Below are 26,984 nucleotides of genomic sequence, written 5' to 3' on the forward strand. Positions count from 1 at the left end.
AAAATTGATTACCAATTAGTTCGATTACATGTATAAAAAGATACTAATGAGAAAATAACTGCCATTATGGCAATCAGCTAGCTTGAATGCTTACCGAACTTTCTGTAGCCGTCCCCTAGTTTGCTTGCTTTTTAACTTAACTAATAGCAACTGTCAGCAAACGGTTTTGTTGAATAACATTTTCAAGTAATCACTTTCAAATAAAAATAGAAATATAGTGTTTTGTTCTATCTCAGTTTAAAATAGTAAAAGAAACGTAACAAATTAGTAAGTCGACGCCTGTAGCTAAGGTTGAAACGTTTAAGTGTGATCGGCAAATTCAAAGAAGTTCTGGCTCGAAAGCACGAATCCAAAAGATTCGATAAAATAATCTAATGTTTTTTTCTTTATTAAGACTATTTCTGTAAGCTTGGTTCTCACTAAAAAGTATGTAACAAAATAAGTGTAAAAAGTTTCTTGATTACAACACTCAAGAATTGCAGTTAATCTTAAAATCTTCATATTTAGGTTAATTCTAAAGCAGCCAATAAAATTTAAATTAAAAATTTAGCGAAGAAGAAATATAGGTATAGTAAAAGCTATTCGTACAAATTTGTATACCGCCGCGTTTTGTGTAAAATTAGCTCCTGACGCATATGTGCCCTATTTTCGTTGAAATTTTATTGATGAAATATAATTTAAAATATATTCGTGAAAATTTTCAGAATAAAAGTATTTATATTTTTTATAAACTCTGAAATTAACTTTGGGTGTCATCTACTAGATGGATGTCACCAGGGGCAAACCACTCCCTCTCAAGAACTTGGATTTAGAAAAAAAGTTTTTTTTCTCTCAAGTTACAGCTTTCAAAAATTGAAAGCACACGATTTGATCAATATATATTTGTTAAACATTAAAGGGGGGCAAATTACAGATAATCATTTTCAAAATTTTTAAAAGGGATTTTTAAGTCATCTCACTTTTTAACTCGTAACTATTGGAAAGTTTGATTTTTAAATTGAATTTCTAACGTTGTATGACGTCTTGGGTTTACAATAAAAAACAAAATGCTAAATTTTCATAAAAAGGAATTAATATTTCAATCTCTGTTAAGAGGTTTTCCCCCTTCCCTTGAATGGAGAGAGGGAGTTTAAAAAATACAATTAAAAAAATTAAAAAAAATCCGGAGTTGGAGTCGGAGTCGGGCGTTTCAAAATCCAGGAGTCGGGGTCGGAGTCGGCCATTTTCATTCCGACTCCGCAGCCCTGGTTATAACAGTGTGCAGAAGATTTGCATATTGCACATTATTTTCAAAAAAAGTTAGGTGTTTTAATTAAAATGTTAGGGTGTCTTATAATTTTGTCCATGGTATTTATATATTTTTTATTAATCCCTATTAAAATATCATTTCTGTAAAACAATTACCTGTGGCAACAGAATAACTTTGTTTTTGACTTATTTGATAAAACATTTTTAAGCTCTGAATCTTTTCTGTCACTAATTGTCAAATTAGATATGTCTTATAAATATATCCACCACTGTAGTCGAACCTTAAATGAATCAAATTTCCACATATTGAAAGTTTTCAATGTATCAAACTTTTAGCAAATCTCCATGTTCCTTGCTGCTTGGTTGGTTGGTTTGTTTATTTTTAATGGTGCAAGAGCGCTTGAGGGCTATACTGCGCCAAATGATTTTTTAGTTTAAATTATTTACATAAATATAATGTCAGAATATGATAAAAGTAAACGTGTTTTGAGGAAAAAGGTATAGACATCAGTAGTTTAAAATAAGTAATAAAAAACATGTAAACATTAAAAACATTTAAACAACTTATGGAACAATATGTTGCCAAAAAACGTTAAAAAACAAGAAAAGGACAAAATCAGATTTTGACGACACAAATACTAAATTAAGAAGTATAAGCCAATCTCCTGGAGGAAGGAGTACAAACTGCAAGGGGGTAGGTCCCACTGCAACTCTTTTAAAAGTGGATTAAAATCTTTAAAATATTTAAAACTTATTTGATTAAAAATTGGGCAGTTACTTGACATATGCAACACTGTTTGATTTACATTACACGTAATGCATGCTGGAGCTGGATTGTGGCATAAAACGTATTTGTGGATGAACCTGGTATGCCCAATGCGAAGACGAGCTTATAAAACTTGTTCTCTCCTGGTAAGTTGTAATGATTTGAAACCTGTTGTTGAGGGCTGGATTGAATGCAATTTATTTTGTGTCTCAAAAATTCCAGGTTCGCTGCCAATGCGTGTTAAGACGTTCAGATATTGCGTTTTTAATGTCATCAAAAGGGACACTATCATCAGCCAGGCTATTTGTGACTTTGGCAGCTGAATTGGCGGCTTCATTGCCGGCAATGCCCACGTGACCAGGGATCCTACAAAAGAGTATATGAAAATTATTTTGTATAAGATTTTCGTATAAATGATATGACTGAGCGACTGTGGGGTGGTTGTTATTATTGCAGTGAGTGATGGCTTCCACTGAACTCTTTGAGTCAGTGTGTATCACTCACTTTTGTGAACGGATTGGGCTATTGATTGTAGAGATAAAAATATAGCTTTTATTTCAGAAGTAAATACCAAGCAAGATGTGTTTAATTTTTCTGCCTTAACTTGACTATCAACTGTTATGGAAAAGCCAACGTGATCGTTTGCTTTTGATCCGTCAGTGAAAATGTCTTTGTAATCAGAATACTTGCTTTCGATATCATGAAAGATTTGCTGATGAACTGTATCGGCGGTAGTTTGTTTGGGGAATTTAGAGATGTCATTGATTATAGAAGGTATTACTTCGCACCATGGTGCAATTAGTTTTATTGTGTTGACAGTTTGGAAATCTGATAGCTGCAGGTCTGAGAGTACCTGATGCATTCGGATCCCGAATGTTGAGGTCATCGAAGGACGATGTAGAAACAAAACAACATTAGATGGTTTAAAAATATGCAGATGTAATGGGTGATTGGTGCAGGGTTTTGTTTTGAAGTAAAAATTTGAAGAAAGTTTAAGACGTCTATTGTTTAGAGATTGTTCAAGTGCAGGAATATACAGAATCATGTTCAGAAGGTTCCTGTGCAGATGCGCAGTGTCTGATTATGTATTGGATCCAGGGCTTTCAGATAACTTCTCGCCGCAGAGCCATGTTCCTTGCATAGAAAAACTTAACATTACAAAAATCTCTTCATATCAAATTTTTGTTCGACTTAGTGGCACATTTTATTTGGCTTTAGAACATTTGCTGCCATAAAAATTCAAGTCTGGAGAAGAAGAGAGCTTAATGATTGCCACTATGATTCTTTCATGTCAACTGAGGTTAAGAAGTGAAGGAACAAATGGAGAAACTTATGAATTTTAGAGTGAAACAACCAAGTTATTTTCTATTTTATGTTGCGACTTGTCTTGTAAAACCAATTTCTAGCTATTCTTCTTTTTCTGATAGTTGTTGTTCATCCAGTCTTTACCAAACTGTTTATATGACGTTTCATGGTAAGCAAGTGCTTAATTTTTCTCAGGTGTTTACAGTATTATTATTATTAAAAAGTGAATTAAAATGCACTTAAAAATTGTAAATCTGTTTTATAGAATAAACAACTGAACAATGTTCAGGGACCACAGGTTGAGAAATAAAAATTTAGAAAAATCACAATTTTGTCTTTATTAGTTTTGTTACATGATTGATTTTGTGAGCTTCAGTTTTCTTTCTTTTTTCCAGGAAAACTCACACTCTGAGCGTTTTGTTTTTCCTTATTTGTGCTCTTGTTTATGTGGCATTTTTTGAAGAAATTTCAGATGATTCTGAGTATAATATCAAAAGGTAATTCTTTGTTCTGATATTTGTTATTCCTGTTAATTATTACAACTAAAGATGGATTGAAGTTTCGACCATTCATCAAAACATTGACCTGACCAAATCATGAGCTATGATTTTTCCGCTTCAGCCTGAAACAATTTATGTTGTGAATTTTCTTTTGCAATTATTATTATACGATAATCCAAAATTGTACCTCATGATAAATCATAATAGAAATATGTATTTAGTTTAAAGCCAGATTTATTTATTTTTAGCCAGAGTTAATTTAAGAATCAGTAAAACATTTATTAGCAATGTATTCTAATGAACATTATATTACGTTACATTTAGCTTATAGTTTTAATTAAAAACTTAAGTTTTAAAATGAAGCTATATAAATGTATTGCATTAAATATTCTTCAAATATTTATAGCTTTGAAACTTATAACAGTGGTGATGTTATTTACAAACACAAGGGCGGATATGCGACTAATGGTCAGCATTAAGTATTTTGTTTTAAAATTATATTTTATTTAATAGTTATTGGTACCATATTTTAGTTTTTTAAATAGATGCATTAATCTGTCAACATATTTTAACTTGTGACATTGTTAAATCCTTCTCAAAAAATAAATACTAAATGATAGACAAGTAGGAAGAATGCATGATATTACTTTTACAAAGTCATCAGAAATGTAAACATTTTGCATAAAGAATGTTTCAATATTTACACTAATATTAACACATAATCTAAATAGTAGGTACTTTATTATTGAATAATTCTGTGATTTAATAAATTGATCGTATCAGTTGGTTATTTTAAGCATTAATTTAATTGTAGAGCATTCTTTTAATATTCCAAATAATGCTTTATGTTACTATTCTACCAGTGCAAACAAAAGTAAAATCTTAACTGGTGATATGTATTAATTAAAAAAAAACACACTATAAGCTGAAAATGTTGAAAAAAACAAAGAGTAGTAAAGTACTGTGGACTCTATTCCAAGCACTCATGTTCAGATTATGGGGGTGTTCATTATAATGGAGACTGGATAATGTACACTGGTGTGCAAAAATTAAGGACGAGACGGTTTTTTCAATATAACTTTGTACAAAAGCTTTCCAAATCAACACATTTAATACCGTAAGGCAGGGCGCACACCTAGAGGATATTTGTCTGAAACATGCCCGCGACGTTTGTCTTACCTGCTTCACGTCGGCGACAAAACATTTTTCAGCTCACATTTGACAGACAACCAGCGGGGAACACGGTATCAAGCGCGCATGCGCAGTGCTACATTTATCAGTTGTCAACAAGCATGGCGACGTTTCGCGGGTGAGATAACGATTCATCTGATGATTAAGCTTTGTTTTTATTGTTACTTGCAGTCGAAGAAGAAATTAATATAAATTTCAGACTGAGTTTTTGTTTATTGATGTTTTCATTTTAAGTTTTTTAGTGTTAAGTACCTAAATTAAACTTAATCAAAACCTCTTGTAATATCCTATGCATTTTTAAGAACTAATCAATTGTGTGTGGAATATGGGTCAAAGTGAAATAGTTGAGAAAACTTTCAAGATGAACAAATTGGAAATTTGTCCTGAAAATGGCGATACATAAAGAACGAACAATAAATTTTACCATGAAACTTTCACGGAAACATATTTTTTTTAAAATTATTCTTGGCAGTAAATTTGTACCTCCAAAAAAAAAAAAAAAAAAAAGGTGGAAAATATATATATTTTTTTCTGATGGGCAAAGAGAAAAATTTAATATTTTTCTCAGGAAATGTTTTTTTATTTGATTATTAAAGTTATTAAAGATATCTTTTATTAAACAACTATGGACATAAAAGAATGCATCAATAAATGAAAAGAAAATGAAACAGATGAATAAATAAATGAGTGAATAAAATAGTGAATGAATGAATAAATAAGGGAATTATTAAATAAAGGAATGTAAATGAAATAATAAATAAATACGCAAGTCTAACTGTACGACGTATTTAAAGTACAAATTAACTTAATATTAAACAAATAAATTCGGCACCGAATATTAAATATTTGAAACGTATTTGATAACAAGAACTTTATCATTTGATAATAATAATAAAAATGTTTGACTTACAAACAGCGCAATACATTACAATTTGAGTATCAAATTTCGAAAATTGCTTTTACTTTACTGAATTTTCAACACTAATCACGCAATTCATTAAAAGATATGGAGGTGCTAAAACGTTTAATTTTAAAAACATTTAGGACAGTGTTATTAACATTTAATTGTTATCCATGTAAAACCATATCAGTTATCTATTTAAAAAATATTATTATTCAATAATACAATGATTTTAGTGGAAAAAAAAATAAAAAACATAACACTTCTATTATATCATCATAATTTTTTTTTCTAAAAAATTGAACTCGGTGCATTCTCATTTAGCACGTTTTGACCAATTTCTTCAAGCGCCTCAGACTTTTTTCAACAACTGAACTAAGTTTCAACTTTGAATGTTCATAGTTTAGTAGTTAAATTGAATACCTCTTAAAATAATTCATTTCATTACAGAAATCATTGAACTTACTCATTTATAAGTGAACTACAACATGCAAAATGGTTCCAAAAGGCGTCAAATGCATAAATTTTTGTATAAATTTTACATTATCACAGACCTCATGTAAAGCTTAGAATAAATATATCATAAATCCAAAAGTAATGCAAAAACATTAACAATATTATCATAGTTCTTAGTTTTTGAAATGTAATTTTCCAGTAGAATTTAGCTTTCTTCCGACATTATTCCACTCTATCTCCATTTATATTTTGTTCAAACAATCCAACGATAGGTAATCAAATAATTTTTCTTTTTGTTTTCAACATTTTTGATAAAAGAGATACTAAATTAAGCGCTTTCTAGCAACACAACACTCATCGTGCTGTTTTGTCGTTTATGACGCGGAAGCGACAGAAACAAATATCCCTCCTGCTACACTTCGAGAGAAGAGGGTAAGACGGAGACAAATGTCGTACCCCCGCCCTGTCGCTTAGGTGTGCACGCTCACTACAGAATAAACTGGTTTTTCGGACCGATTGTCTGAAACCTGTCTGCGAGATGTTCGTGTCTGCTAGATGTGCGCCGCGCCTAAGATCCCCAATACGTAAGGACGTGTGTAATATAAGCAACATTTACTAAAAGAGAAATCAGAGGGATAAAAAGAAGCTTTATTGAAAAAGTAGCATGGAGCGCAATGCGACTGAAAGCCGAAACATCCCTGTGACGGGTGTCCAGCAAGAAACATCCAGTCTTTTGTAGGGGATATGATCTCCCCTCGACTGCTAGGCAGGTTTTACAGCGTTTGCCCATGCTGCGAATGAGGGTGTCAATGAGGTGTTGAGGCTTTGTTGCCCATTCGTCTTGTCGAATTCGTCGTCAATCGAAGCTCCCGAATCGTTACTGGTGGTAAGATACGAGCTGCTAAGTGTCGGCCTAGAAATTCCCATACATGCTTGATGGGATTGAGATCTGAAGATCGTGCCGGCCAATCCATACGTTCAATATCCTCACTCTCTTAAGAGCTGTTCGGCAGCTACTGTGCGATGACATGGTGCATTGTCGTCCATGAAAAGGAACTGCGGACCCATAGCGCCTCTAAAAAGACGCACATATGGAAAAAGAATCTCGTTACAATAACGGGTCCCGTTGACTGAACCTGCGTCGAAGATGTGAAGGTCTGTACGACTACCAAGCATGATGCCTCCCCAAACGAGAACACCGCAACCTCCATACCTGTCCATTTCAATGATGTTCGAGGGATGATTGCGGCTTCCTCGCTCTCTCCAGATGAGTATGCGATGAGAATCGCTACTCAGACTGAATCTGTTCTCATCTGTAAAGAGTACTCGTCCCCTTTCATTGTCTCTCCAATTCAGATGTTCCCGGCACCACAGAGAACGCCTTCTCCGATGGGCAGGTGTTAGAGGTACACACCGTATAGGGCGTCGTGCAAACAGACCACCACCGTGCAGTCTTCTGGCCACGGTAAAACGCGATATCGGTCGTCCAGTCGCCTGTGTCGTGTGTCTAGCGATTTCTCCCGCTGTCTGCCGCCTGTTTCTTCTGGCCTGTAAGACAATATACCAGTCATCTGCGGGTGTGGTTCCTCGTGGACGACCACTACTGAACCCCCGAATAGCTGTTCCTGTAGTTTGAAATTGTCTCCAAAGTCGTGAAACGATGCTGTGAGCAATTCCAAACTCTGCAGCCACACTTGTCACACTACGGCCTTCCTCCAACTTTCCAATGATTCGACCTCGGGTAAAAGCATCCAGATGTCGTCTAACAGATTGATTATTCACCATTTCTCGCTGAGGCAGCAACTCGGTGTGATTTTAACTGCTATATGTCGTTTTGCCAGAAATACTGATCTTACACCGACAACATGCCGACTCCCCCATTACGTCTGCCTGCATATCTGCGCATGTGCTACCGTACATCCCCTTACTTAATCTCCTGATTGGTCTTTCTGTCCGCTCTGCCTCTTTGTTCAGCTGATATGCTAATTTTTCGACTTCGTCCTTAATTTTTGCATACCAGTGTATTTATATGTATTCTATTGTGTTATTGGACTATGTTCAGTACTTTGCCCAGTGAGCTTTTCCAGTAACTGAAGTAGAGGGGTTGAATCTTGGATTAGTGGATAGTGCAATGTCTAATTCAACTCAGTAGGATCTAAGCTCTTGCATTTATTTATTTATTTTTTAGTTTAAAAAGTTTAACATAACCTTCAATAGTAAAACATTACAATACAGCTCTCGGTACTACACCTGAAAAAGTAAAAATGGTATTTTTAATCTTTTTACATTGTGTATCCTCATGAAAATGTTTCCAGGTGGTTCTCAGCCACTGCTTAAAGGTAATCATACTTTAAAGGTCTTGAAAACAACTTGATACAATGGTTGAATTCTTGAAATATAGTTCAGTGGCAGAAACTTCAGGCTCATAGTGCTGGGCTGAATAATTTCGTGTGATGCAATAATATCCAGGAAAATAATTTTTCTTCTTCCTCTATCCATTTTCTCTTCAGCCATTCAATCAGTGATAAAATCGTGAATGTATTTTAGGCTTTCCAATTTGATTCATAGGAATTCCCGATTACTGATTGTGAATATTTTCAGTATACAGAGAGGTGATGATTAATGATGATTGAAAATAGCGTTCAAAAATACTGGGGTGTTCATATTATACTGTATTCAGAGAGGTCAGCCTATGTTAAGTCTATTGAGTTTCGCTGGGACCATCAAAATGTGTTCAGAATGGGTGTTCTCGTTAGAGAGTGTTCAGATAGAGGGAGTCCACTGTATATGGAGAACTACAGGATGTTGTATGCATCCCTTGTTAATTTAAATGCTAAAACTCAACATAAAGAGTAGCTGAAGCTTTGGCCACCGGTTGGCTGAAGCTTCGGTAATTGGTGCTTTGGCCAAATTGTGCCTCATACCACCTCTAATTACAACGTAATGCATCTTTTCTGTAATTCTTAACTTATCATTTATGTGTTTTTATTAATATTTTAACTGTAACGGTAAATAAAGTTTGTAAGAAATAAGTTCTTACTTATTCAAGTTTTAAATTTACTTCCTTCCAGGCAAGAATAAAAACATAGTTTTATTTTTTTGTGTCTTAAAATACCAATTAAAAATAGAAACCAAGTTTAAGAATTCATGAAACAGCTGTTTATTTTTTATGTTTTCATTTAAATATTTGTATGAAAAAAGCACTGTGATTGGCACTTATTTTTTTCCATGTTAATGTTTAAATTTGTTTTATTTTGTAAATACTCAGTTGTTCAAGTCATAGGCATATATAGAAAGATGTTTTCGGTAGGGAAAAAATTAGTTGACCAGTGTGAAGTATTTAAGCACCAGTGTAGGTGCCATGTTTTTTATTTTTTTGTGGTAGAGCAAACACCTGGTCTGAAACTGCTGCCCTTACCCATCTTCCGTTAAGTTTTTATATCACGTTTTAGTTAAAAAACAAAGAAATAAATAATATGAAATTTATAAAATTCAAGATAAGTTTATGCTGATAAATTCTTTAAGTGCAATTTAATGTTTTAAAAGATAGGTACCAATAGTTATTATTCCTTATTATGCAATTTAGGCTTCCTTTAATAATGTCAGAGACAGTAAGGAAGTGTAGGATCGGAGGATCTTCCCCGAAAATTTTAAAGGCAGACCTGTCATTTCAAATTTTTTTTGCCAATGGATATGTACTTAAATTTAATTATTTTAAGAAACAGCAAAATCATTATGTCAATTTGTATGTAAATACATAAATTTTCTCAAAGCTGGGAGGCATTGCCCCTTCTGACCCCTTAAATGACATGCCTGCCTGAAAGCACAGCTTTAACACATCAACTGCTAGGGACAAGATAATTCATCCTCCAGAATTATGCTGTATGCGCTAGGGACGAGATAACTCATCCTCCAGCCAACACGTTGCTATATTTTTTCAGTGGGTTCCATTGGCTTTCCTGGCTGTTCTGCCGCACATAGACTAACATTTAGACAAGGTTCAAAAGAAAACACAAAATGGCACCACTACTGCGTTTGCTGTGAAAACATTTTCTGATGCAAGCAGGCGTGCGCGCGATCAAATGAGATACCATATGTATTGTCCTTTGCTTTGAAAAATATCACAGTGTAGAAAATTTTTAGAAAAAAATGTATAGGATTTGTTTTGGACTCTGGAAGCTGTTCGACTCGCTATGACGAGGGTTCTAGAAGCTTTACGGGTTGCTGACTTCCAGGGGGCGTTCAGGGACTGGAAAATCCGGTACCAAAGGGTTATCGACTTCCATGGGGACTACTTCAAAGATTTCTGGAGAAAAAGTCGGAATTTTGCCAATAAATATGTTTTCTAAGCTCAGTCCAGTTACTTTTAATACAAACCCTTTAGTCCCCTAGCCTCCCCCCTTTATATGCACCCTTGATTCAAGTACAGTAAATAGCCGAATATCCGCGAAATCGGGTGGCACAAGTGTCACGAATGAAAAAAGTCGCAGATAAACTGCAAAAAGGCTAAAATGATGGACAAATAAGGTAAAAATTGTCCTTCCTCAAAAACTTGTATTGATTCGTAATAGTTTCCTGAAACAATGAATATATATATACAGTACAATAAAATGTTTTGTATTTTTGCACAACAGAGCTTAAAATCAATAAGGTACAAGTGTATTTACGATGAAGAAAACACAAAAAATAAACAAGTAAATAAAACAAAAGCAACAGAGTTAAAATTCACAATTTTTCGACAAAAAAAAACCAGCCATTGGTATTTGCTTTTTACTGTGGAAATACTGACCCGCGAATAACCAGGAGTTTACTGTATTTTATTATGAGGAAATTTACTGACAGAGAAACGTTCAAGGCATTATGAATTTCATCAGAACTAAAATTTAGAAACAAGAGTCTAACGATTTTCTTTTACTCCAGCATGCTCTGTTTTTTTTACTTATACGTCTTATCTGTATACTTTTCTCATGAGTTCTTAAAAACTTTGGTTGATCATTTTTTTAAATTTCTTTAATTTAAAAATTGATGTTTTCTGTTTAAAAAAAATTTTGGCTATGCAAAAGTTTGCTCTTGGCAAATGAAAAAAAAAACTTCTTCAGGTTTTTGTTTTCTTTTGGCAAAAAATACGGTTTTTTAAAAACATGTTTGGTATTAATAAGGATTTTTTTGAATTTAGACTTACGCATATGTAAAATGATTATAATGAATCTCCTGGCTATAAAATGAATGCTGCTTTTGTATACTCATGTTCTCATTTAAACTTTTTAGGGGAATAGTTGCATGCGTTGTTGTTTTTTTACTCCTTGGTGTCACTCAAATTCCTGATGGACCGTTTTTTAGACCACATCCTGGTAAGAATATGCTCTTTTAGCTACTCTTTTACAATTTTTTATTTATATATATCTTCAAAATATTAGAAAGACTAGCCACCTAGTCTAGCGTTGTGATCATGAACATTGCACTATCCTTAACAAAAGAAAAAGCAGTGAAGTTACCTGATACGTACCCTAAAGTGATTCAAAAAAAAATTTTTTTTTTTAGCTAGAGTCCAGGACACCCTCTATTTTTATAGGCTTACTAATAGTATTCTGCTGTAAAAGTTTTAGCTTCTTACTCAACTTTTAAGAGGGAACTCAATGCTCCCTTAATTTAACATTAGCCGTAGCATAGAAAATGCCACAAATTTAGATACCTTTAATTTCCTAAGCTGTATTTTTTTTTTTTTGTAAATAATTATTTTATTGCAATGTGTATGCATATTACGAGTGTATATTATAATACGTAGCATTGTTTTTTCAGTTCAATGTATTTTTTTAACCCCCCATGGGTATGAAGTTTGGGGGAGGGGGTTGAGCACCCTCTTTCAGTTGAAAAAGAAAGCTAAAATTCTTCCAGTATATTACTATCCACAAGTCTAAAAATATTATGGGGTGTCCTGTTATGTAGGAGAAACTTTTTTTATGTGTATTTTTGAACCACCCTAATATACCCATCATTCTTTCCTAAAAAAATACAGACATTTCATCAATAAAATCCCTGACAGAATGAAGACAATCCCTTAAAATTCTCCATAAGATCTATTGACAAAGGTTTCTTAGAGTTCCCATTCAGGTAATGACAACATTCTTAAAAAACCCATATAAAATATTATCAAGTGTTCCAAAAAATCAAAATAAAATAGATCTTGCAAATCAGACATTTTTCACTTAACATACTGATTTTTTAAAAAAATTACATACAAAGAAAATTTGTTTTTATACAAAATGTTGCAGATTTTGTTATTGATTATACATACATATCATTACTAAAAAAAAAAAAAAAAAACTTGTCATAAAAAGGTATTTTTTCTCCCCTTCAATTCTTTCTTCCTTTGTTCTACAGCTCACACAAAGTGAAATGTTTTCTACATTTTTAGAAGGTCAAATTTTCTCTGTTACAGTTTTTAACAGTATGTTAAGTTAACGCATGTTTATTTTTTTCTCATATTATTTTATTTCAACATTATTTCTTCAGTTATATTTTTCATGTATGGAAACAAATCACAAAAAATGTAATTTATACTCATACATCTGTGTGTGATACTTAGATATATAATTACTTTTTGTTTTCTCTAAGTAAAAAAGGGTTCAAAACACAGACATCCAGAAATTCAAATCATAAGATCAAAGTCTGCTGACCACTTTTAAACTAATTTCTTTCTTAAAAAAAAAAAATGGAGGAAGATGAAATTGCATTTAAACAAAAGGTTTACTCATAAAATAGAGGTTTGTGAAATTGTCTCTCAACTAATTGCCAGAAATGTGAATGAAGTGGGTAAAAAAAGGACATCGAATGGCGACTTTTGCATTGTGATAAGGTCTAAAAAAACTGAAACAGACTAATAATATTGCCACTTATTTACAAGACCTCTCAATACACACATGAAGCTTAGAGCTAGCTTCCTCTAAAGAAATTGAATTTCACCTCCTTTAAGTATTTTACAATTTTTCAGTTTCACTTTTATTGGTTAAATACATTATTTTTTATGCATATTTGTATAAAAATTAAATTTTTAACTAAGGCAGTTGCTCTGCATAAATAAAATTTAGAAACCATGATTATACATGTAAAAGATAATGTCTAGATCACTTTTCTAATGTTTTGAAGTATATTAATACACAACCATAAAAAAAGCATTCTAAATTAAAACTGAAAAGCTGTCAAAAGCTATAATGTTGTTAAACTGCGTTGAGGTCTTTTATAATATATGATCCTAACCTGTTATTTAGTTTTTTTTCTCTGCAACATCAAATACTACAACCCTAGTAAATCAGCAAAGACAACACCTTGAGCAATGTTACCAATGGTAAAAGAGCTAGAGCCCTTTTAATATAAGCACTGATGAATCAATATACCTACCACAGTTTGTAAAAGTTCAAAAATAAAAGAAAAATGTTTTCCCCCTTTTTTGCTATTTGAATTCAACATTTTTTTTTTTTTTTTTTCAATTTAAATAGTTAATGTCATTGGATATTATATCATTAAATTTGAAAATTTTCATATTTGAAATTTTTTTGTCTTAAAATATGTTGCTGAAATTTTGGATGAATGAAAGAACCCTCTTCAAAAATGGTTTGTCGTAATGAATTAGTGTCAGATACTGGATGTGTACGCTCTTTATAAAAGTTATTTTCAAAAGCCCTTTAAACGTCTTCTCTTTAGTTTTTTACTTCTTAAAACACCTCAATTTTTTAAAAAAGCTTTGTTGATGGCCATAGCTTTCCTTGCTACTCATTTAAAAAATACTACCCCAAACTTGACTTAAGTGCTCAAAAGCTTGGTAGAGCTAAATACTGCTGAATATCCAAGAGCTTCTTATTAGTTGGGTTAATTGCAGTTATCCCTCTTAAGGCATAAAACATTATTTAAAAAAAAGAAAAAGGAAGAATTATTGAGAAAAAAAAAAAATTATTTTTGGAGAAGAAAGCATTAATTTAGATAGTTTTATTGTTACTATTGTTTTACTATTACTATTGTTTTTAATCTTGTTTTAAATTTTTATTTTGAGAAAGTACACACCTCATTGTCATTGTGTGTAAGAGTGCAGATTTACTAAATGAATAAAAATTATCCATTGATTCATTACTGCTTGTTAACTGAATGGTAGAACAATAAAAACTTATTCTTTTTATAAATTAATATATTAACTCAAATTTTTTGCCATATTTTCATTTAAAAAAAAAAAAAAAAAAGCCAGATATGTGCTTGTGGTTCACACCAAGAGCTATTGTCTGTACAGTGAATTTCAACCATATCAAGAGTACTTGCCATGTTATCTTAAGTACTTATTATAACAAATTTGTATATCAAAATGTTGATTTTGAATCAGTTATACTTTTGTTTTATATCTCTTTTCCAAGGGAAATTTTCCAATTCTATAATGCTTGTCTCAATGCTGTTGCTATCACTCAATGTGATCTATCTAGTGTCCTAAAAATTCGTCTGTGGAGCAGATATGGGACATCATTGGATGACATGTCCTGTTTCATCCTCAACCAGAATTGACTGTTGGTGCTGATTTGAATGGCCAGGTGCAACATTCGGGTCACACAAAATGTCATAACGCTGTCCTAGTTCAAAACTAAGGCATGCTGAAAATTGCTATTTCAAAAAAACACATTTCAGCATTTATCATTTAGTTTCTATTCTTTAATTCAAGAAATGTTCCAAGGAAGACACACTTAGAGAATGTACAAATTAGAATTCAATGTTTCTCAGTACAGAACTAGATAATTGTTTGATGTTTAAATTTACACATGTGTATATGAAGATTTCATGATCAAACTTTAAAAAAAAATCTTAGTATTGAGCTGGAGTAGGCAATATAACACAAGGGTAGTACAAGTCATTCAAGTTTACCCACTTGCATTCAAAATCACTGCAACTGCAGAGGCTATTAATATGCTATTTTTTTTATATAATTTCAAATGGTTCTACTGAAACATACTTTAACCTATGACTTAAAAAACAGCCAAATATGTTACCTAAAAAACTTTGCCTAAAATTAGTTCCTCTAAACTAGGATTTCATCTTGGTGTTGGGATTTTGTTTTCTTTGGGTGTAGTTACTACTTTGTATTTTTATTAGTATTTTCTTGCATTCTGTTCGTAATGTCTTAAATATGCTGCTGCTTTCTTTTTTTTTCTTTCAATTATTTAAAATTTTTCTCTTAAATTACTTAATTTTTCTGTAGCTCTTTGGCGGTTTGTGTTTTGCTTCAGCATTGTCTATGCACTCTGCCTCATATTTATACTTTTTCAGGTAAACATTTTTATTCACTTCATATTTCACTCATGAAATTGCAATACTTCTTCTATATTTCTGGTTGAGTTTTGATAATTTGTGATTCTATTAACTTTGTTTGAAAAAGGTGTAGTTTTCATCAAAAGTGGCAAATTTTCACTTTTTACAGAAAAGAAATTTATTTTACATGAGTTTTAAAAGCATTTTCAAAGTCAAACGTACGTCTATTTTCTTTACACGAATGACTTATTTTCATAATCTGGCTTCAGTAGAGTTTAATTAATATACAGTGTAACCCTGGGAAAAAATTAATATTGAATCGGGGATATCCTTAAATCGAGGAGCATAAACATTCAATGCAGTCAAATCCGGAACAGTGAAATGCATCATTAAATTGAGGAAAGTGTTAAATCAAAGTTATACTGTATTCGTTTTTTTTTTTCCCCCATTGTTTATCAAATACAGATCCATGGGAGTCATTGCCCTTAACACCACCAGTGCCTAAAACCGCTTTGGGGGCTTAAATACCAAAAAATTAACAGGGGAGTGCCCCCACCCCCATCAATGCTTAAATATTACACTTATGATCTCCTCATTTGTGCTATAATGTTATAAAAATAACTCCCCCCAAAACCAGTAGCTGGATTGTTTCTTGTTATTGGACCTAGAAGTTTTTCTTCTGGTGAAATAATACTTACTTTAAACTGTGCTTACTAGTCAAAATTATGTTAAATTCATCCAGTATTATCATTTTATGCACATTCGAGGCAATCATTGCCATTGTCAGTCATTGTCGTCAACCAATGATTTGGTTGCATTTTATAGCAGGCTACAAATGTTTTAATTATTTGTCACATCATGAATATTGTTTGGCTCTCTTGGCTCCCTTAAGAAGTTTTCCGCCTCCAGCTCAGTTACTTCCTATTCCAGGCTGATGAGTGCTAAAAAACACGAAACTGCAGTCCTCAGATGGAATGACTGAGCTGGTGGTGTATTTTATGTATCATAAATGTGTTTTAATCTTTTATTTTTTTATGTGTACAATTCATACAAAATAAGCTGACAACTTTCAATTTACCAACAAGCCATTCCCTAATAAGTATTCAGTTCGGTTAAAATCAATGAGAAAATATTTATATTATTTCAAATTGTAATTGCCTCTAAAAGGAAGAGATTTAAATTAAAGAAATTAGTCGTGTAAAATAAAGCATTTGACTGGGAATACATTTAATAAATAATTAAATCCGTTAAGAGAGATTTGGTAAAATAGCAGATTTTTACTCTTTTTAAAAAAATTGTCTAGCTGTTTCAGGATAAAATTATGCCCTAACTTTTTCAGAAGTTAAGAAAACAGTTCTTCGGCCATTGTGCTTGATTTGTATTTCAACCTGTTCTGTGACGACACCTCACAGCTCAATTCGTTTAATTTCATTTTACTGCTAACCTTGGTTATATTCTCAAGCCAGCAGCCCATACATTATTTTGCAATAGTTCAGGCATGTTTCTTTACTACAGTCAAAAAAAGAAAAGAAAAGAAACCAAAAACTTTTCTCAGTTTTCACAGAATTATACAGTATTTTTAATTTCTTCATGCAACTGCAAATCAGTAGCTGCAAGTACGTGAAAAACTATTTGCTCAGTTACAATAAGATTATACCACTCAGAAGTGGCTTTTAAATATGATTTTACCATAAAAAACCAAATGCCTGTGATTGATAAAGCACTCTTTTTTCCTTCGTTTTACTGGAATCCCTTTGAGGTGAAAATGCGGAACAATCACTAACCCTCCCCCCCCCCCCATCATGAATTATCATTGCCAATCAAGACAAAATGGGAAAAAATCACAATCACTAAAATGAATTCAATAGACTGTCAGAAAGGAATTAATTACAAGAAAGAATCTTAAGTTAAAAGTACTTTTGTATCCAATTCAAGCATTTATATGCAATTTAACAAGAAACGTCTGATATTCAGAACTTTGTATTTAGTGTAATCAAGAAAATGTTTGCCATTTTTTCTGTCATTTATATATTGGGGATGCAAAATAATGAATTTAAAATGAAATTCTTATAACATGAATGCAAAGTAGATAAGCTTTTACTGTACAATTGTCTTTTACTAATCCTGAATTGTGTACTGAAACCACTCGTTTACTTTTACCCTTTATTGGTGTTTTCAGGAGTTTCCTAGACATAAAAGTTGACGGAGAGCTTATTATACAGTACAATGAACTATTATTGAACTTGCAATACTTCGCTCCCCCCCCCCCCCCCCCAAGCTCCGCATGTGGTCCTCGTAATTTCTGTCCCATCCCTAAAACTAGATTGACTAGTTAACAATAGGGTGTATTTGAATAGCTGATAAGAAGATAGGGTCCTTTTTATTCTGTTCTGTTGATCCTCTTGGTAATGAAAGTGTAAAAGCATAGTTGCAATTAGTCCCTTTTTTTTTTTTTTTTTTTTAATGCTCTGCATGTAAATCAAGTTATATTGTTATACAGGGGTATTTTTCTTCCAAATTCTCTGAAAATATATAAAAGCCATTGAGGAGACATAAAATGCAAATCATCAACTCTAACAAAAATTGAAGCAATAGTAAGAATGTTGCCCCCCCCCCCCCTTTTTTTTCTAGCATTAAAGTCATTAGTTTCAAATCAAGGAATTCATAAAATCTTTATATATGTATATTTGCAGACACCTGATGATGCAAGACGATTGTTAAAGCATGTTGATCCAAAATTAGGTACACCTTTGTATGAAAAGAAATATGGTGGAAATTGCCTTTTATATGACTCTTCTCATCCTTCAGATCCATTTCATAATATATGGGTGAGTAATTAGTGATATGTTTCATGCAAAAAAAAATAATTACATTAAAATCTATTATCACTTACTAGTATAATAATTGCTTTTTGACTGAAAGAATTACAGTAGAATCTTTGTTGAACTTGAATGAATGAGAAAATTGAAATGTCAGCTGTTAAGTCCTAAATCATCATGTGTATGAAACTGAAGAAGTAGGTACACACACATGTAGTATTTAAAAATGTTATCAGCTATGCATTTTATCACTATTTGTTTTAAAAATATTATCATTGATATATTTTACTACTATTTAAATTGAAACAGTGCACTCATAGGCTTTGACTTCTTCCATAGCTTTTCAACAAATTATGCTATATAGATTTATACAGATTAATTTTATCACACAAATGCTGTTTTCCTTAGTGTCCTCAATATTCATGAAATGTTTTCAGAAAAACCAGCTTGAATAATTTTATATTCCACTTGAGTGTAAGGTCATCTTCTACTGTGAAGTGCTCAGTCCTCATAACAAATTATCATTGTCATTAAATATCTGGCTAGATTCAGTATCCATACTGTTGTGTACCACTTGTTGTAGCCGGGAAAAATGCACTCAATACTCCAGAAAAAATTCGAAATCAGTCCTTATTGTTGGTGGAGCAACAAGGACGGATCCAGAAAGTGTTTAAGGAGGGAGCGGTTGATTTTTTTTAACTGACCTCTTACTATTTATCCGATTTATACATGCTGGGGGGGGAGGGGCATTTATATATAAAACTACTAGAATATAGAAATTTAGCCAAGGAAGTCCTCATAATTTTTTTCTTCCTTTCCCGTTAAAAGAGATATTCTGAAATTGTGTTTTCAAACTTCAGTTTCCTAATATTTTTGGGAGAATTTTTTGGAACCATTTCCCCTTAACTTTATCAAAAGTCTTCTACTGCTTTTTGAAACTTCAATAAAAAAACTACCAAAGGATAGTCCCTGAACCCATTCTTTATCCTAACATTCTATTCCTTTTCTTTACATTATCTTCATAGATCCAAAACTGTTATCTCTCCAATATGTTCTCCGTGCAGCTCTAGAGAGTTGATAGACTTGGCACATCTTTCTTCAATGCCCTACTCTGTGCAATACTTCTCACTGATTGTTACAGTGAGGCAAGAGATATGTTAGATTAATGAACTCTGTTTCAGCTTTCTTTTTTGTTTAGAGTCAGGTGGGGTAAAATGGGTAGTCAAAATATATGGTTTAAAAAACAAATTATTTTAAATTAAATTTGCATTTTTTTGAGTTGGACATCATAGTTGGCTGCTCTGAATTCTATTTCACAAAATATAATTTTTAGTAGAGTGTTTTTTAGTGAGTGGTAACACTTTAAATTGAAGTAGATAAATTCAAGCCGCATGTTGTCTGCTTAAACTTCTATCTGCTGCTCCTGATTTTTGAGGAATTTTTATTACTGTGTCATAATATCTTGAGTTGGACATTTTTGTTGCTGCTTTATTTTACAGGGAAGAACAAAAATAACTTTTTCTATTTTTAATCTCAAATTTTGAAATGGGGCAAAATGGGTATATGGTTAGGTTTATCATTCCAGCAAGTTGTTTAAATAGATAGCATATTTTTCTTTAAATGAATATTAAATTCATTTGTGGTAAATTCAAAATGATTGAAACATAAAAATATGCAATGGCATGATTTTATAAAATAAACTTCACTCCATCATAATAAATAAAAATAAGCCAGAGGTATACTTATTCTATTGTTTGTGTGCCCTTGTACGCAAAATAACAATTTCCTCAGAATATACTGGACCAGACTAGCTGAACCCAGTCTGTTGCTGGTCGTCACATTTGTATTTGATTGCAATTTAGATGCTACCAATTTCTCTAATGTACCTTAAAAATTCTCAGAACGCATACTCGTTTCAATCCGAAAAGTATAGGTCACAAAGTGTAATTTCTTCACCTTATAAAAATTTCAAATGTGCAATATTGTTGACAATTTCAACAAGAACTTTAGATTTGACCTGCATGGAATTATTTAAAACAAAAACTTAAACGTGTGCAGGCAAATACAGGAAGTATTGACAAAGATGTTTTAGAAAGGCTAAAAGTTGAAAGTGAAAAACATAATGAATTAAAACACAAGAAAATAAAAAAATAAAGGAAAAAGAAAGTTTCCATTCAGAGAAAGTATCTGGAATAGAAACTGCTGAAATATTGCTTATGAAGCAAAGTTTAACCACAGGTGCTTGGGTATAAGTATTATACTTAGAGGAAACAAGAAAGAAAAAATTTATTGGCAAATATATGGCTGCGGAGGGAATCACTTACGAGGTGAAATATTTTTAAAAAATCCAAGATGGGAGATTTTTTAAAAATTTTTTTGATGTAGACGACACATACTTCATTGATGTACATCATATAATAAATTTTAACAATAGAAGACATTACCTTTTTTAAAGAATGACAAGTATGGATATCATACCTTGAAAGAAACCTTATTAATATTTTGTCAAATTTACTGTTTGCACTATTTTTTTAAATTAAATAGTTAAACTTTGTGAACTGACTCTTAAGTCTATACTATCACACTGCATTGAACAAATAGTATTCTTTTTTTATCACTTCTTAGACTTTCATACCCATTTTACCCCACAGGCTACCCATTTTCACCTGCATGGGGTAAAATGGGTGTACAAAATATATAGTCATAAACACTCCTCTCAAAAATAAATTTCTATCAAATTATATGTGAAAATCATTTAATTTTACTCTCAACATGTGTAATGTATACATAAAACAAAAAGAAAAAAGAAATAGAAGCAAAATATTTTGACAAAAATACTTGAGTGAAAATCCAAAAAGTAGGCTACATTCCCATTTTACCCCACCTGACCCTATTCTATGTTCTTTATACTTGTTTTTCACTGTAACTATTCAGAATCTGCCATTAGAAATTAAAAAAAAAAAAACTTCTGCAAAAACTCAATAATTTCTCATCTATATTTTCTTATTTGCCTACTCATGGCTATATGCCGGAAGTTTTACATATTTTTCTTAAAATCCTGATTTTGTTTTTTTCTGCTTTAGTGCCATATTTTGTATTACAACTTTGTTTAGTTGAAAACTTTATTAACCTTCCAGCATTTCCAGATTCTTGGAAATTGCTAGCAGCACATTATGCTTGTGAGGGTTTTATTGCAGCATATTTAAAAGTTCTGAGACATTTATAAGTGAATTCTTAATATCTTTCTCCTGAATCTGCTTGAATAATCTGGACAGTCCAGAATACATTTTAACTGTTGAAGTTATTTATTTACTAACAGCTTTTTCTTACTTGGGAGCTAAGTGTTTATTGTGTTACAATGTAGGTGGGGTCATTCATGTCTTTCCTTTTACTTAAATATGAAATATCAGAAACGAAACCTATAAATTTTAGACTAAATTTGGCTATTGTTTGTCTCACTCTTTATTCTGTATTAGTCTTTTTGTGACTAGACAACCTCTTTTGCAAACAAGCAAAGTACAGTTAAGTATTTTCAATATTGATTGATGATTTTATAAATGATCTTCCACCGTTGCTTTGTTTTGGTGTTACCTTTTATCTTACAACTAGCTGTACCCGAGGCGCGTTGCTACGCCAACAAAAAAAAACATCATTATACTGATTTTCATGACAATCGGTTGAACGGGGCAGAAGTTGCTACTCTGCAGTGCCACCTGGTGGCGAGTGGCTTCAATGAGCATATTATGCACCTTCTCCGTGGAAAAATACATATATATAGCAATTTTCATAATAATCGTTCCAGGTATCAAGTGAAGCCGTGACTATACTCAAATTTTGTACTCACGCAGTTTGCAAGATCAATCAATCGCTAAAAATATCAAATAGAAAAAGTTTTAAATCCCCCCGTTGCATGAAAAGCCATAAAACAATAAAGAAAGAATTTATTTGTTCAAACTCAAGAAAAATGGCAGCAGCTAACTTCTTATCACTGAGATCTTTCACACGAATTAATTTCTGCAGCCGATAGTTTTATTCGTATTTATCCAATGGATTGTGACTTAAATTGGAATAAAAAAGGAACTATCAATCGGATTTTTTTCGAACTGGTCTATAAACATTCCCAGTACCAAAAATAATAAACAGTGAAAGTTTCAGCCAAATCTGCCGGGTAGTTTTTGAGTTCATGGATGACATACAGACAAACATTCATTTATATATATATAGATATATTTTTTACAAAAATTAGTGATTTTTTAACAATTTTTGTTTAATTTCAGATGAGTTTTTAAGAAATAGTCCCTTATAAAATCCTTTATATATATATATATATATATATATATATAAAATTAAGCAAACAGAATTTCAAATATTAAACAAATTATATATAATTAATGATGATAAAAAGGAAAATTGCAAACAGCTATTAAACAGGAAAAGATAAAGTATGAATCCAGAGCTCATCAGCCGTGGAGGATTCATAAATTTTTGGTCTTTTGACCATAATTAAACTATGAACTAAAAGAGAATGTTTAAGCTCCAGTACATGCAATATAGAGTAACAATGGGCAAAAGCACCACTTGCTAAACTAAAAACAATAAACTAGAGCTCAAACCTAAAACTGAAAGCAGGGGGTTTCGCCTCGACTATTTAGGAAAACAAGTTCCGATAATTAGCCATCCACGGGACAGTACCTGCCTATAACAAAATTATCTTACCTTGAAATCCATGTAAACAGAGCCAATTCCATTGTTCAACCTGATAAAAATCCTTTCCAGTTGTCAACGTAAAAATAAAATAAAAATAAAATCATATGCAGGAGATAAATCCATAGACATACCAGTCGCCTGTTTCCCACGTGTAAAAATTCATCCATCCTGGTGATTCATAAAAAATGGTTTGTCACAGTTGTATCATACATTTACACAGTTAAACAGTCTCAAAAGAAGGGAAATGCTCATCGAAGGCTATACTTAAGCAAATGTTTTCAACTAGATTTTTTGGGAAGTTATTATTAAAAAGTAAGTTTTTGAGTACTGAAATTTCTTGATTAAATGCAGAAATGGTATTGCAAATTCTTTTTATTCTGATAGCTTGCGAAGCAATGATGCCAATAAAAACCTTTTTACTTAAGCAGGAGGAAAAATCTTGTAAGCTGTTAACTGTGAAATTAAATTCGCGCCTTTTATCATAAATTGTAGTGGAACAATTTGAGTCAATTTGTATGTTGATATCCAGGAAATTAAAGCTATTTTGATTAGAACTAGTATTTTTGAGCGTTAATGAACTATGATAAATAGTTTTACTAAGTTCAGAAAAATTTGGAAAATTTATACACAAAAGGTCATCGATGTACCTGCAACAAAGAGGTGTAGAGGAAGGATTGTCAATTAAATATTTTCTCTCATAATATAAAAGAAAAAGGTTGGCTAATGTAGAGCTAAAATTAGCTCCCATTGCAATGCATGAATTTGTAGAAAACATGAATTGCCATTTTTGAAAAAATTATTGAAGATACAAAATTTAAAAAGACCAAGAAAAAACAATTCATTAAAATCAAGGGAATCCTTGACCGAATTAAAAATTTCTGACACAGAGGAAAAAAGTTCAATGAGTGGGATATTGGTGAAGAGGTTTTCAAAATCAAAAGTTTCTAAGTTATTTATATCAGGCATATTAAGTAAATTGATCACTTCAACACTATTATTAACAATCCAAAACCAATTCTTTTGTTGAAGTTTAAGTTGTTCTAGAATTTTTTTGAGAAACTGTTCAAGTTTTACACTCAGATTTTTTCCGATGGTGTTGGTGGCAGAGCATATAAAACGAAATCCAATAGGTGTTTTATGAAATTTTGGAATTGCATATAAGTAAGGTAAGTTAACAGAATCAGGACGTGGCAATTTAAGAAGTTTGTAAGCAGCAGCAAATTTTTTGATGATGGAGGATTCATTAAGTTTGGACAAATATAAGTGGTGGTTTTTTCTAGTTCATTTTTCAAAATATTAGCATACAATTTTTTGCAGCAGATTGCGTAATTAGAACTGGCTTTATCAACAACTGTAAAGACAAAGGCTTTTTTAAACTCATGAATGGCATTATTTTCATCAGCAATTGAAATCACGTTTATGTGATATTGTCAACGCAGAATCTTTATACTTCCATCTCTCTGCTGATGAAAATAATGCCATTAATGAGTTTACATATATTCATACTTTATCTTTTCCTATTCATACTTTATCTTTTACTATTTAATAGCTGTTTGCAATTTTCCTTTTTATCATCATTAATTATATATAATTTGTTTAATATTTGAAATTCTGTTTGCTTAATTTTATATTTACTTGGCTTTTTAGTTTTGCTGCGTTGCGCATCTATGGGCTTTTGGTGTGGTCTTTTCAATATTTTTCACTTTTATTATTATATATATATATATATTGTCCAATCAAAACATACTTTCTTTTACAGGACAAAATGGACATTTTTGTTCCTACACATTTTTTTGGATGGTGGATTAAAGTAATTATCATTATTGTTATTATTTTTGCTGTTATTATTATTAAATTAATGCTTGTTATAATGGCTAACTATTTCTTACATTTATTTTTTCATGCTATTGAATCAATAGTTATATCTGATGGCAATCATTAATTTTATGTTGTAGACATTGATGCTACGAGATTGGTGGATCTGTACTGTGATGAGTATCATCTTTGAAATTCTTGAATATACATTAGAGCATCAGTTGCCAAATTTCAGTGAATGTTGGTGGGATCATGTAAGACTACTTTTGTGCTATAGCTTTTAATGGTTGAGAAAATGTGGATATTTAATGTTCTGAATTTTAAAACTGAATTTATGAAAGAATTACTTAAAAATATTTATCTGTTATGAAATAGTTGAAGAATGTCTTCAAGTGAGCTGTTCTTTTTATCTTCCTTTCCTAAACAAATTAAGGATAGTCTGTATTAAAATCATTTTTCTAACTCTGGCACATAAATTACTTTAGCCATTTTTGTATTAATATTTTTTTTCTGAAAATGTTTGCTAAGATGGTTCCTTAAAAATATGCATTTTCTCGTAGTTGACATCACTTTTTTACCTTTTTCCTATATCATTTGTACAAACTTTTGTATTCCTACTGGCCCTCAAAAGCCCCTATTAAGGCGTTATTTTCAAATATGTTTGTAGGGGACCCTCTAAAAAACCATATGTAGTCATCAAAAACCCTAAAAGTAGATCAAAGGTCCTATTTTTTAGGATTTGACAAACCCTTCGACCTTTAATAAACGGCAAAAACATTTGCTAAAAAGCTATAATCTAACTTACTGATAATTTGGAGCATAGTAGACTTAACAAAGAATTTTACTATTTATTTACATGCCCATTGTTAAAAGAGCATATGATTTGAGGACACAGGTCATTTTCACGAAGTTTCAAAGAGCAAGGGAGCTTACAGCAAGGTCCGACAGTATGCCTGTATGTTTCTATGTACATGTTTATAAGCAAAACTCTTTTTACCTTGAAAAGTTTCTTGTTGCAACACTGGCGTGAACTGGTACTGTGCTGTTAAAATTGTGCCTTAAAAAAGGCCATATGAAGACCTTATTTTTAATCTGCTGGAAGGGTGGGAACCCTGTATATACAGTATTCAAATTTTGTTCCTTAGTATGATGGCCATGTTGGTATTAAATTTGTTTTATAGCATAATTTTGCTAAAAAATTCATACATTACCCACTACATGAAAGCATAGTTTCAGATAAAGAACAAAACAATTGGAACTCCTATGAAAAAATGAAAATATTTTACTAATAAGCGTTTGAGCCACCTTTTGTCCGAATGAGAGCTTGTATTGGTAGTGGATTGACAAATAAGGGTTTGGAATCTAGTTCATTAGAATTCAAACCCATTCCTCATGCAAGACTGCCTTGAGTTCATATAGAGTGCGAGGAGGAGGAAACAGCACACAGACTTTATTCTCTAAAAAACTCCACAAAGACTCAATGATGTTCAGATCAGGGGACTGGGGACACCACATTAGATGTTCCACTTCATCGTTATGCTCATGTAACCTTGTTTAAATTCAATCCAAAAGAAGTTTACTGGTTCATTTATGTTATTTTTCAGTTGAATACACATTAAATATGTTGCTATCATTTTCATAACTAAAAAATTAATTGAAACAAAAGTGCATTCCGGGTCATTCATAAATGCAGACTGCATGTGGCCTTCAGGTTGAGTATCAGTGTTTTATATTGCTTACAGCAAATTTGTAATTGTATGAACTGCCTTTAGGAAAATCAAGTTTCTGCCCCCCCCCCCCCCCCAACCTCTCTGCACAAGTTTCGAGGTTGGCAATGTCCAAATTAGTTTTCCTTGTGTCATTGTCTTTCAGAAAAATTAACTCCCATTATTGTATCACAAAAACTGCACAGAAGTTAACATTTGACCATTTGCTCCTCCATTAAGAAGGAAAAGGCTACAAAATTTAAATCCCAAGAAATATACTTTCCTTAA

At 31.9% G+C, this 26,984-nt stretch overlaps 1 protein-coding gene across 1 annotated transcript in view; it reads left to right on the forward strand.

Annotated features, from left to right (window-relative positions):
- Positions 1–2,064: 2,064 nt before the first annotated feature.
- Positions 2,065–26,984, forward strand: part of LOC129219086 (phosphatidylserine synthase 2-like) — a 32,883-nt gene continuing 7,963 nt past the window's right edge. The window contains exons 1-8 of the mRNA XM_054853405.1: positions 2,065–2,160; positions 3,210–3,322; positions 3,715–3,816; positions 11,636–11,718; positions 15,600–15,667; positions 18,343–18,477; positions 24,935–24,985; positions 25,131–25,244. Coding sequence (XP_054709380.1) covers positions 2,065–2,160; positions 3,210–3,322; positions 3,715–3,816; positions 11,636–11,718; positions 15,600–15,667; positions 18,343–18,477; positions 24,935–24,985; positions 25,131–25,244 — 762 coding nt within the window. The remainder of the gene's footprint in view (positions 2,161–3,209; positions 3,323–3,714; positions 3,817–11,635; positions 11,719–15,599; positions 15,668–18,342; positions 18,478–24,934; positions 24,986–25,130; positions 25,245–26,984) is intronic.

This window comes from Uloborus diversus, chromosome 3 (assembly GCF_026930045.1).
Source record: "Uloborus diversus isolate 005 chromosome 3, Udiv.v.3.1, whole genome shotgun sequence".
In the NCBI taxonomy this organism is placed as follows: Eukaryota; Metazoa; Arthropoda; class Arachnida; order Araneae; family Uloboridae; genus Uloborus; species Uloborus diversus.